Here is a 12,108-nt window from a genome sequence, read left to right as displayed (position 1 = left end):
CATCTGGCGGTTGATTCCAGGAGTGCTCCCATTGTCTCTCCATGCCACTCTCTTTTGGAATGCAAACGTGCAGCCATGTTTTCAGCCACTGTTCTGTGGTCTTTTTAAACAAGTTATTTCAATGTGCAGTAACAGTTCAAAAATAATATTCCATATGATGAAATTAATATCTCATTTTGGCAGGTGTGGTTTCTGTCACAACTGCCTAATCAGCACTGTTTGTGTCGAGCACATTGTGTCTGTGCTGCTGTAAGGCAACATTACCATTTCTGATGCTAGTATCCTTAAAAATGTAAAGTCAGTATCGTACCAAATTGGAGGAGTTTCGTGCTGTCAGCCATCTGAAACTGGATGGAGTCTGCTCAAAATTGTTGACTCTCTTTAAAAGTTTAGCTGAGTAACGGGAGTAGACCATTCAGGCTTTTTAGCCTAGTCATTCATTCATTCAATTTAAATTATTGCTGATCTGTACCTCAACATCTAACTTATCATTTTAAAGACTCTGATTAGATCACCCTCAACCGTCTGATGAATAGAAGCCAAGCTTATTCAGCATGTCCTAATTTAAGCCCTGGCATCATCTTGATGAATTTGCGCTGTACCGTTATACCACTGAGGCCATTATATCTTGCTTGTGCAGTGTCCAAAACTGAACACAGTACTCCAGATGGGGTATGGCTAAGGGTGTGTACAGCTGAAAAATAACTTCCTCACTTTTTGATTTCTTTACCTTTCAGATAAAGACCAACTTTTCTTTGTCATTTTTGATTACATTTTGTACCTGTGCACTGTATGTGATTTGTGTGCCTAAATCCCGTTACTCCTGATGATTCTGCATGAAGAAAATTATCCAATTTTTGTCTTTTTTTTCCTGATCCAAAATGGGTGACCTCTCACTTTCCCACATTGAACTCCATTTGCCACAGTATCCCCCCAACTTTGAGCTCTGACCTGCTGCAGTTTTTCCTACTCCGTTTCTGTGTATATCTTTTTGTCAGTTCGCAACATAGGAACAGGAGTAGACCATTGAGCCCCTTGAGACTGTTCCGCCATTCAATGAATCATGGGCGATTTATGTATCTTAATTCTATTTACCTGCCTTGGTTCTGTAATCCTCAAAGCCGTTGGCAAGCAAAGACGAATCTATCTCAGTTTTAAAATTTTCATGTGATTCCCCAGCTTCAACAACGTTTTGGGAAAATTTGTGAAGAAGTGCTTTATGACATCACTCCAATTTTCCGAGCTCTAATTTTAAGGTTACGCATCCTTGTTTGTGCCCCTACCACCAGAGGAAATAGTTTACCTGCCCTATCAAATCCTTTAATCCTAAACACCTCATAATCTTCTATATTCAAGGAATTTAAGCCTTGGTTCCAAGTGGATGGCTTCACCTCACCAGTGTCCTATCTGAGCCAGTAGATTGCTTCCAATTCCATGCACTCATATGTTTATTGAATGCCTTCTGGAAGTCCATATAAATAACATCCATAGATATTTCCTTAACTACCATGCTAGGTAGTTAGTTAGTTACCTCAAAAACTGAAACAAGTTTTGTTAGTTATGACTTGCCCTTTACAAATCCATGCTGGCTCTTTCTGATCAACTCATTTATCAAAATACCTGGTCAATCTATCCCTAATAACACATTCTACGAGCTTCCCCATAACCAACATTAGACTGCGGTGCAGTGGTTAGCACCGCAGCCTCACAGCTCCAGCGACCCGGGTTGGGTTCTGGGTACTGCCTGTGGAGTTTGCAAGTTCTCCCTGTGACCCGCGTGGGTTTCCGCCGGGTGCTCTGGTTTCCTCCCACAGCCAAAGACTTGCAGGTTGATAGGTAAATTGCCCATTGTAAATTGCCCCGAGTGTTGGTAGGTGGTAGGAGAATTGAGGGAAGGTGGGGATGTGGTAAGGAATATGGGATTAATGTAGGATTAGTATAAATGGGTGGTTGATGGTTGGCACAGACTCTGTGGGCTGAAGGGCCTGTTTCAGTGCTGTATCTCTCTATGACTCTAATAGGCCTATATTTTCATAGTTTATCTCATTGTTTGTGAATAATAGAGTGGTATTTGCAGTTTTCCAAACCAAGAGGAAGATTCCTGATCCAAGCTTTCGAAGATCATGACTAACACATCAACAATGTCCTCAAATATTTTGAAAACCTTGGTGTGAACGCCATCGGGTCAGAGAATTAATTTTTTATTGTTTTTGCTTATGTTTGATCGACTTACTTGCTTTGATATATTAATTTTCCTACTCCCAAGAACAGAGCTTGCTTTCCCTTCTAAATTTAATGCCATCTGCTAATTTGGGTCTACAGCTCTCTATTTCTTCATCCAAGTCATTTAATATATATGGTGAAAAGCTGAGGCTGTACTACAGACCTTTGGGGAGCAGATTCGATGGGGCTTTGAACCTGGGACCTCTCGCATTTTGACTTTTCCATCACCCGAAATAAGTTATACCCCTAGACTAGGGGTCAGCAACCTGCAGCTCCATAACGTCTCATTTGCAACTCCCAACCTTTATCAGCCAGTTCTCAGACAATTCTGTGAATTGTAAATTGACAATACTCTGATCTTATTATTCAAAATAAAGTACATCAGCTAGCTAAAGGAAATGTTTTAGCTCGATTTTGCAGCATGTATAGAAGAAGTTCAGATGTTTTTGCGTGAAAAGGAATGTGAACTCGGTGAACTAATATCTGAAGTGGTTACAGAAGTTTTATTTCATGGTTGATATCACTGACCATTTAAATATCCTTAACAAAAAGCTACAAGGACAGGAACCATACCTCTCCTACTTTGGGAAGAAGTGCTCTCTTTCGATTGAAAATTGGAATTATTTGCAGAATATAGGGGAGGTTATGGCACATTTTGCCACTGCTTAAGGAATTTCAAGAAAAGATTTTTTTTTACATAAAATGAAAGAATCCTTTGCTGGTCAATTTCAAGAGTTTAGAAAGATAAAAGAAATGCTAAATTTTACATTCTGACCTCGAGTCAGATATGTCATTGAACTTTTCAGCATTTATGTCTTGTATTCTTACAGGTACCAGAAAAAGTCAGGCAATTGTCTGTTTACAGCATTTGATAACTGCATAATGTTCATTAGATTCTTGATAAAAACAATTTTATCATCTGACTTTATTCCATCTTTTAGCATTTTATCTGTTTTTTTGACTTGCTGCTCTTTGTACTTCAGGCAAATTTCTTAAAGGCTCTGCAGATTAAAAAAAATGGTGGCTGCCCCCTGCCCTAGACCAACTCATCCATTGCTTAATTTCATCAGTCCAGGTGGATTTATGCCTAAATCTGAGGTGACAGGCCAATGTGTTAGCACTGGGTCCTGTTGTGTGCCAGCTATCAGGAAATAGTCTGGTTGCACATCAGAGACCTGTGCATCTAAGTTTTAAACTTTATTTTCATGTAGATAATTTAAATCAACCTGAGTAAAATAGAGCCTGTGCTAATTCAGCTCAAATCTGTAATGGCTAAATTGAAGCAGCAAACAAATTTACACAGGAATAAGACCCATTTTGTCAATATTGCGCACTGGTTTTTAGAGTGAGACTTATTGTTGCTGTGAATTACCAAAGCAAACTTATTAGCGAGAGATAGCATGGTTTTGTGAAGGGGAGGTCGTGTCTTACTAATTTGATTGAGTTTTTTGAGGAAGTGACGAAGATGATTGATGAGGGAAGGGCGGCGGATGTTGTCTATATGGACTTTAGTAAAGCCTTTGACAAGGTCCCGCATGGCAGACTGGTGCAAAAGGTGAAGTCACACTGGATCAGAGGTGAGCTGGCAAGATGGATACAGAACTGGCTCAGTCACAGAAGACAGAGGGTAACAGGGGGGATTCTGACTTAGAGGCGTTCAGTCATAATCCCACAGATGGTAGCTTCGCACCATTGGCTCCTCAGCCAAGCACATACACCAAATGTCTGAGCCTGCGGTTCCTCTCGTACTGAGCAGGATTACTATTGCAACAACACATCATCAGTAGGGTAAAACTAACCTGTGTCACGACGGTCTAAACCCAGCTCACGTTCCCTATTAGTGGGTGAACAATCCAACGCTTGGTGAATTCTGCTTTTCTGAATGGAGGGATGTGACTAGTGGTGTTCCGCAGGGATCAGTGCTGGGACCTTTGCTGTTTGTAGTATATGTAAATGATTTGGAGGAAAATGTAGCTGGTCTGATTAGTAAGTTTGCAGACGACACAAAGATTGGTGGAGTTGCGGATAATGATGAGGATTGTCAGAGGATACAGCAGGATATAGATCAGTTGGAGATTTGGGCGGAGAAATGGCAGATGGAGCTTAATCTGGACAAATGTGAGGTAATGCATTTTGGAAGGTCTAATGCAAGTGGGAGGTATACAGTAAATGGCAGAACCCTTAGGAGTATTGACAGGCAGAGGGATCTGGGCGTACAGGTCCACAGGTCACTGAAAGTGGCAACGCAGGTGGATAAGGTAGTCAAGAAGGCATATGGCATGCTTGCCTTCATCGGTCGGGGCATAGAGTATAAAAATTGGCAAGTCATGTTGCAGCTGTACAGAACCTTAGTTAGGCCACACTTAGAATATTGCGTGCAATTCTGGTCGCCACACTACCAGAAGGATGTGGAGGCTTTGGAGAGGGTACAGAGGAGGTTTACCAGGATGTTGCCTGGTCTGGAGGGCATGAGCTATGAGGAGAGGTTGGAAAAACTCTGATTGTGTTCACTGGAACGACGGAGGTGGAGGGGCGACATGATAGAGGCTTACAAAGTTATGAGCGGCATGGAAAGAGTGGATAGTCAGAAGCTTTTTCCCAGGGTGGAAGAGTCAGTAACTAGGGGACATAGGTTTAAGGTGCGAGGGGCAAAGTTTAGAGGGGATGTGCGAGGCAAGTTCTTTACACAGAGGGTGGTGAGTGCCTGGAACTTGCTGCCAGGGTAGGTGGTGGAAACAGATACGATAGCGACGTTTAAGAGACATCTTGACAAATGTATGGATAGGAAGGGAATAGAGGGATATGGGCCCCGGAAGTGCAGAAGGTTTTAGTTTAGGCAGGCATCAAGATCGGCGCAGGCTTGGAGGGCCGAATGGCCTGTTCCTGTGCTGTACTGTTCTTTGTTTGTTTTGTTTGTTCAATACACTGCTACCAGTGGGTGGGTGAAAACTGCACAGAAGGGGTTTGCTCTCGGATCAAACTTGCTGTTATGTGACATAAATATATTGCAAGTGCTTTCATCTGTATTGTGACATGTAAATTTTCAATGTAGAAAATTGTAAAGCTGCTCTCTAATGTACATGTCCTAGGGGTAATAGAGAACCAAAATTGGTTTGCTGCGCCATCCTTTTTAAAAACTGAATTAAATTTGGTAATTTAATCTATTCACTTTGCCAGGAGTATTCAAGGTGAATAGTATTCGTAACACTTCAAATCGCTGATGCATGTCATAAGCTTCTCGACAGAATGTGCCCAATGCTAGTGGCAAGCAGCTCTAGTGGCAAGCAGCCATGCTATCTTGTACAGAAGTGTTGATGCTGTCCAGACTTGGCTGGAGTGTGGGATTGCAACGGCTTTTAATTCCTGCCTTTAACTTTTCTATTGGGTCAGTTTTCTCAAAGGAAAACTAGTGGATTCTGCGTGTTGAACTATGTATATACGTATATATATGTATGTATTATATAAGTGTATATATTATATGTATCTCCAATATATATGTTTTTATAATATACGTATTTGTTTTTGCCTTTCCCCTTTTCTGAAATTTCTTTTTCCAGAATACCGTTTCTCTGGTGTGCCACCAGCTATGTTGATGATTTTCCTCTTGCGCTCTTTTAACTAGTAATTGAGTTCACTTTTAAGATCCTTTTTCATTTGATTCAGGTTTCATAAGACTGTTCTCTATCCCACTCTTTCTCCCTACCAAACACCACTTTCAGTCGATAATCTGCTCTGTTGCTGATGATTCCACTCTGCATTCAGTAATTGCCTTCACATCATGAGCAGTGGGATAGCAAATATTATTGGCCAGATTTTACAGTCAAAATAAATGAAGTTAATGGCTGCTTCTTAAGCACAAATAGTGCTTAAGGTGAAGGGCAAGTGCAAAGTTAAAGTAAAAAATCCACAAGTTGCTGTCTAACTTGTTACTACTTCTGTTAGGTTTCCTCACCATGGATATGGCTTTGAATGGCATGAAGTGAAGTTTATGTGAAAGATATGAATTAAGCTCGCCACAGAAATTAAATCCAATCATTTCAAGTGTTAATCCTTTTTAATGTGTTAATTACTGCCAAACACCCCTCTGGCATGGAAAATTAACTATGACAACTCTCATTCCTTCAACTTTTATCTGTTGGAGATTTTAATTTAAAACATTTTTTTGTTTCTTTCACTCTCTTAATCCAATATTTATTTCTCTCCTAGTTCTCTTTCTGTACCTGATTTTACATTGAATTCATTCATTCTAATTTCCACTTCTTTCTCCGTCCTTGTGCTAGTAATTTTACAAAGTCCAAGTCTGTCCAAAACTGGAGTACTGCTGTAATGTGGGAAAACCCTTCGAGTGTCTCTGACACCTCTGAATAGGGGATAAGACAAAACCTTAGAGCTTTCCCTTCACTATCTGGTGTTTGTCCTCTTTCCTCCCCCTCCATTCTGCTTTTCTGTGCCTATTATATTGCTACAGTCGTGCTTATGACTGTTAACCTTCCCTCTTGTTCGCCTAACAATGGACTGCTTCTACGTCTTCCTCTTGTGCTGAAATAGACTCTGCACCATCTTCTACGCTAACTCATTCTTGTCCAGTAACTTCAAAGTGGGAACTCCTTGCTTTCCTTCTATAATCTCCAGATTTTTCAAGCTGAAGCTCGGTATCGTTTTGTCATTGCTGCTTGATTTAGCTTGGGTTTCTTACTCTTTGTAACATAGCCTGCATTTTGGGCCTTGGGCCCTTAGCCTATCTGCACTGAGACTCCATTCGGTTTTGCACTAGTTGATTTTTTGCCTCTGTATAAGACTGGGTGATCTGAAGCTCCAACTCTATGCTTCCACAATTAACAAAAGTTTTGTTCAGGTTGCTACTGCTAATCATTTGTCTTTTGTCAACAGGCTGCTATTTGGCATGCACTTAACCACTATGCTTATCGGGATGCTGTCTTCCTCGCAGAAAGACTCTATGCCGAAGGTATGTGGGATCTGTAACATTATTGAATGTGACTGCATGAGTGCTATCTATCAGTGCTAAATTAACAACTGAAGATTCAGGTAACCTGGTCATGATGTGCTCTTTGCCTACTGGATGTAGACTTGAGTCCTAGAACCTGAGCTGGTTGCTAGGGAAGGAAGCAGCTGGTTACACAATGCATGGGCAAAGGGCAGTGAGGAGCCATGTATTGCGAGACAGCTTAAAAAAAAGAGCTTTAAACTGTCTACTACTGTAAGTCTGCCGGGAGAATGCATATTGCATTTTCTCCACCCAACAGGTCTTTATCTTTTCTTCACCTCCATCCATTTCCACCCCTCAACCAAAACGAATCCTACTTGTGAGCATCAAAGTCATGTAGAATGTGACCTGCAGGCGATCTACATTTAACTTTGGTGTCACATTGGTGCAGGTTACATAAACTGACTCAGATACCTGGCAGAGTACGTATTAACAATGACGGACAGGAAAAGACTCCCTGGTCCATCTAGCCTGTTGCACATAATTGTCATATCTAGTGTATCAGTGTATACACGAGACACTCTGCATCTCACCTGAAATGTTGTGGTGATCTGGGAGAAGTGGAAGACCAGATTAAAAACCCAGCCCACTTTGGGCAGTAAACAATTGTGCAATTCCACCCAGAACCTCCCCCCCCCCCCCCCCCCCCCCCCCACCTCCCCAAAACCCAGCATTGAAGCTAGTTCAGAAGTTCACTCTGGTCCTGGTGATTCTGTACAGTCCCACCCAGCTCTCTCTGCCTATTTTGATAATTATGCTTCATTGCTTCACACTGAAAATTATTGCAAAGCCTCAATAACATTCACCATGTGAGGAGACCAGAACTGGACACAGTATTCAGGCTGAGGCCTGACCATGGTCTTGTATAAGGACAAAATATTGTGCCTTGTCTTATACTCAATTGCTCTATGAATGCAGCTCATTCACTCGAGCAATGCCATGAAATGATGTATGCACTAGAATACCCAGATCTCTTTGACTAGCTGCTTTTAATGCCTTCCCCTGAAGGGTTTAAGTTCAGCATTCACCCTGCCCACATGCACAGCACTGCACCTTTCCAAGTTAAAAAATCATTTTCCAGTCACAAGCCCAATCTCCGAACACATCAAGGTCTGTCTGAAGCAGTAGAGCATTGCTTACAGTCTTCACACAAACCTTAGCATCATCTGCCAACTTGCAGTTTGTGTCCCACCACCTACATCTGGATCAATAATAAAAATAGTTCTGATGGTCACTGACCTGAAACGTTAACTCTGCTTCTCTCTCGACAAATGCTGCCAGACCTGCTGAGTATTTCCAGCATTTCTTGTTTTTATTTCAGATTTCCAGCATCTGCAGTTTTTGCTTTTATAAAAATAGTGCTACTGGTGACCAAATCCAAACTGATTCAAATCATCTATAACTAGTTTCTGCATATTGTTTCCCAGTGAGTTCTCAATTGGCTCAATACGTTGCCATAAGCTTTGAGAAGCCTCTTGTCAAAAGCTTTTAGGATACTTGAACTGGGCCATGTCTACCGGACTTCCCTCATCGACCATCTTGGTGACATTGACTTCTTCAAAAAAAACCTGTGAAACATGGTATTTTAGGCCATGTTTGGTGTCTCCAATGTCCCTTTCTGTCTAAGTAATCATATATGGCATCCCTCTTTATTCCCGCAAGCATCTTCCCAATTAGTGATGTCAAACTAATAGCCTGCAGTTATCCGGGTCAGTCTTATCTGCTTTTTTTTAAAGACTACATTAGCCTCCTTCCAGTTAGCAGGAACTGCTGCAGACTGCACTGAGCTATTAAAAATACAAACAAGGGGTTTGCCCAGCACGTGCCCAACTTTGAGGATACCTTGAGTGGCTGCCAACTGCCTATTAGCTCTATCTATTTTCAGGTTCTTTATTCTATTTAAAACAATTATTTTTATCTATGTTCATGTTAAAAGTTTTATTATTAACATCATGAAATTCTAACAGTTGAAGGAACATTACTGTGCACCGAACAGCACTACATGTAACCTAAATGCTAAAATAAGAGCAAAACACTGCCGATGCTGGAAATCAGAAATAAAAATAGAAAGTGCTGGAAATACTCAGCAGGACCTTTCACAGACCTGCAACGTTAACTCTATTTCTCTCTGCACAGATGCTGCCAGACCTGCTGAGGGTTTCCAGCACTTTGTGTTTATATTAATCTAAGTGCTGTTGGTGATGCTGGGTGTTTGGTGGTGGCAAATGCACTATTTCCATGCCCTTGACCTGGATGGAATCAGAAATCAATGAAGAAAACATTTTTTTTGCTGAAGAATATTTTTGTTGAAATAGCATTTTTTGTGAGCTCAGTTTGGTGGTTCTGGTACTGGCCGGGCAACCCAGAGGTCGTGAGTTCAAATCTAACCACGGCAAAACGTGTTTTTGAATTCACTAAATCAACAAACAAATGATGACAAAATTATCGTAAAAGCCCAGTTGATTATCAGTGTCTTTCAGGGAATGGAACTTAACCGCACCCAGTCTGTCTGGAACACAACTCCAGTCCCATTCTGTGGTTGACTTAATGCCTTTCCCAAAAAGATGGACAGTGAATATGACCTTGCCTGTATCTCCCATCTCCTCTGAATTCGAGAGAAAAGAATTTCCTCCAGCACCAGGAATCTCTAGTGGGTCAGGCCCAGGTTAGAACTGGTTTTATCTCTCTGGTGCAGATACATTTGAAAAACAAAAATTTTTAAAGCGTATTCACAGCAGATTAAATAAACAGTTTCCTGATCTCCCTCCCCGACCACCTTAATGTCAGTAGTGATTTGATTGAAGTGAGAAATTGTGAATTGAGTCTTCAGTAACTTTCTTTTTTACTCTGCAGTGCGTTCAGAAGAGGCTCTGTTTCTCTTGGCAACCTGTTACTATCGCTCAGGAAAAGCATACAAAGCTTATAGGCTTTTGAAAACTCATAGCTGTACTACCCCTCAGTGCAAATATCTTCTTGCCAAATGTTGCACGGATCTTAGCAAGTAAGTAAATGTAGCTGGAAGTTTGGAGACTATAGCTTCCAATTCTTGAATACTGGAACAGTGAATTGTGCAGTACCTGCTGCAGCTCCTAGTACAAGCTCTAATACTGTTCCCTGGATGGAGATGGTCATTTCTCCATGTATGATGTGCTGCTTTTGGATTTGGATTTGGGTGTGGGGGTGATATTGGTTAAATTAAGTATGCCTAGTGATGTATCAAGGGTAACAGTGATATCTTGGGCTAAAACCACAAAGTGCTGGAAATACTCAGCAGGTCTGGCAACATCTGTGGAGAGAGAAGCAGAGTTAATGTTTCAGGTCTGTGACTTTTCATCAGAACTTATTTTGGTGATATCCTGGGTCTGTCTTGATTACCTTGTGGAATTGGGGAGGAATTTCCTGGTTATCACCAGAAATTGGTCAAGTTTTTGCTTGCCTCCGGCTTTTGGAGAGTTTAGTGCATGAGATTGTACCATCCAATTGATAGGGTGAGCATGGGGAGATGGTCTTTCTCATCTCTCGACATAGATGAGCAGCCTAAGATAATCTTTAAGGTGTTGAAGTCCCACAGTAATGTTTGAAACTTTAGTTTGTAAACTTGTCCAATGCGAATGACCAGTTTATGTACTGAGGCTGCACCCACAGGTGCTCCAGCAATTTCATTTTTCTTTTTCTTGCCCTCCTTCCCCATCCACTGATTTTCTGTCCCTCTTCTTCCCCAACTTTCTGATTTTCTTAATTTTTCTGTTCTTTGACTTGGGCATTGAGGTACATTGTACTTGAGATCCCTAACTTCGCAGAATCGCAAGTGTTACAGCACAGAAGGAGGCCATTCAGCCCTTCGTGTCTGCCCTGGCTCTCCGAAGGAGCAATTTACCTAATGCCACTTCCCCACAACCTCCCCATAGCCCTGCTCATTCTTCCTTTTCAGATAAGTGTCCAGATCCCTCTTGAATGCCTCAATTGAACCTGCCACCACAATGCTCTCAGGCAGTGCATTCCAGATCATGACTGCTCGTTGCTTGAAAGTTTTTCCTCACGTCACCATTGCTTCTTTTGCCAATTACTTTAAATCTGTGCCATTTTGTTCTTGATCCTTACACCAATGGGAGCAGTTTTTCCTATCTACTCCGTGCAGACCCTCATGATTATGAATACCTCTATCAAATCTTCTCTCAACCTTCTCTTCACCAAGGAAAACATTCCCAACTTCTCCAATCTATCTACGTAACTGAAGTTCCTCATTCCTGGAACCATTTTTGTGAATCTTTTTGCACTCTCTCTAATGCCTTTACATCTTTGCTAAAGTGTAGCGCCCAGAACTGAACATAATACACTGGTTCATCTTCAACTAGAGTTCTCTAGAAGTTTGACGTAGCTTCCTTGCTTTTGTACTCTGTGCCCCTATTAATGAAGCCTAGGATGCTGTATGCTGTAACTGCTCTCAACCTGTCCTGCCACCTTCCATGATTGATGCACATATATACCCAGGTCCCTCTGTTCCTGCACCCCCCTTTAGAATTGTACCCTTTATTTTATATTGTCTGTCTGCGTTCTTCCTGCCAAACTGAAGAAATTTAATGCAGAGAAATGTAAAGTGCATCAGTGACTTGCCTGCCTATTTCACCAACCTGTCTGTGGCCTTTTGAAGTTCTACACTATACTCCTCATTTCACAGTGCTTCCAAGTCTCGTATTGTCTGCAGTGTTTGAAATTGTGCCCTGTACAACAAGGTCTTGGTCATTTAACATATATCTGGAAGAGCAAGGGTCCTAACACTGATCCCTGGGGAACTCCACGACAAACCTTCCTCCAGTCTGAAAACATCCATTAATCACTGCTCTTTCCTGTCACTCAGCTAACTTCATATCCATGTCGCT

The 12,108-nt window shown here is 41.5% G+C and overlaps 1 protein-coding gene across 1 annotated transcript in view; it reads left to right on the top strand.

Annotated features, from left to right (window-relative positions):
• The window catches only part of cdc27 (cell division cycle 27), a 123,588-nt gene that overhangs the window by 19,884 nt on the left and 91,596 nt on the right, over window positions 1-12,108 (top strand). The window contains exons 2-3 of the mRNA XM_068013091.1: window positions 7,114-7,189; window positions 10,082-10,229. Of these exons, the coding sequence (XP_067869192.1) occupies window positions 7,114-7,189; window positions 10,082-10,229 (224 nt within the window). The remainder of the gene's footprint in view (window positions 1-7,113; window positions 7,190-10,081; window positions 10,230-12,108) is intronic.

The sequence above is a fragment of the Heterodontus francisci genome, chromosome 33 (genome assembly GCF_036365525.1).
Source record: "Heterodontus francisci isolate sHetFra1 chromosome 33, sHetFra1.hap1, whole genome shotgun sequence".
NCBI lineage: Eukaryota > Metazoa > Chordata > Chondrichthyes > Heterodontiformes > Heterodontidae > Heterodontus > Heterodontus francisci.
This window is presented reverse-complemented; position numbering and strand designations above follow the sequence as displayed.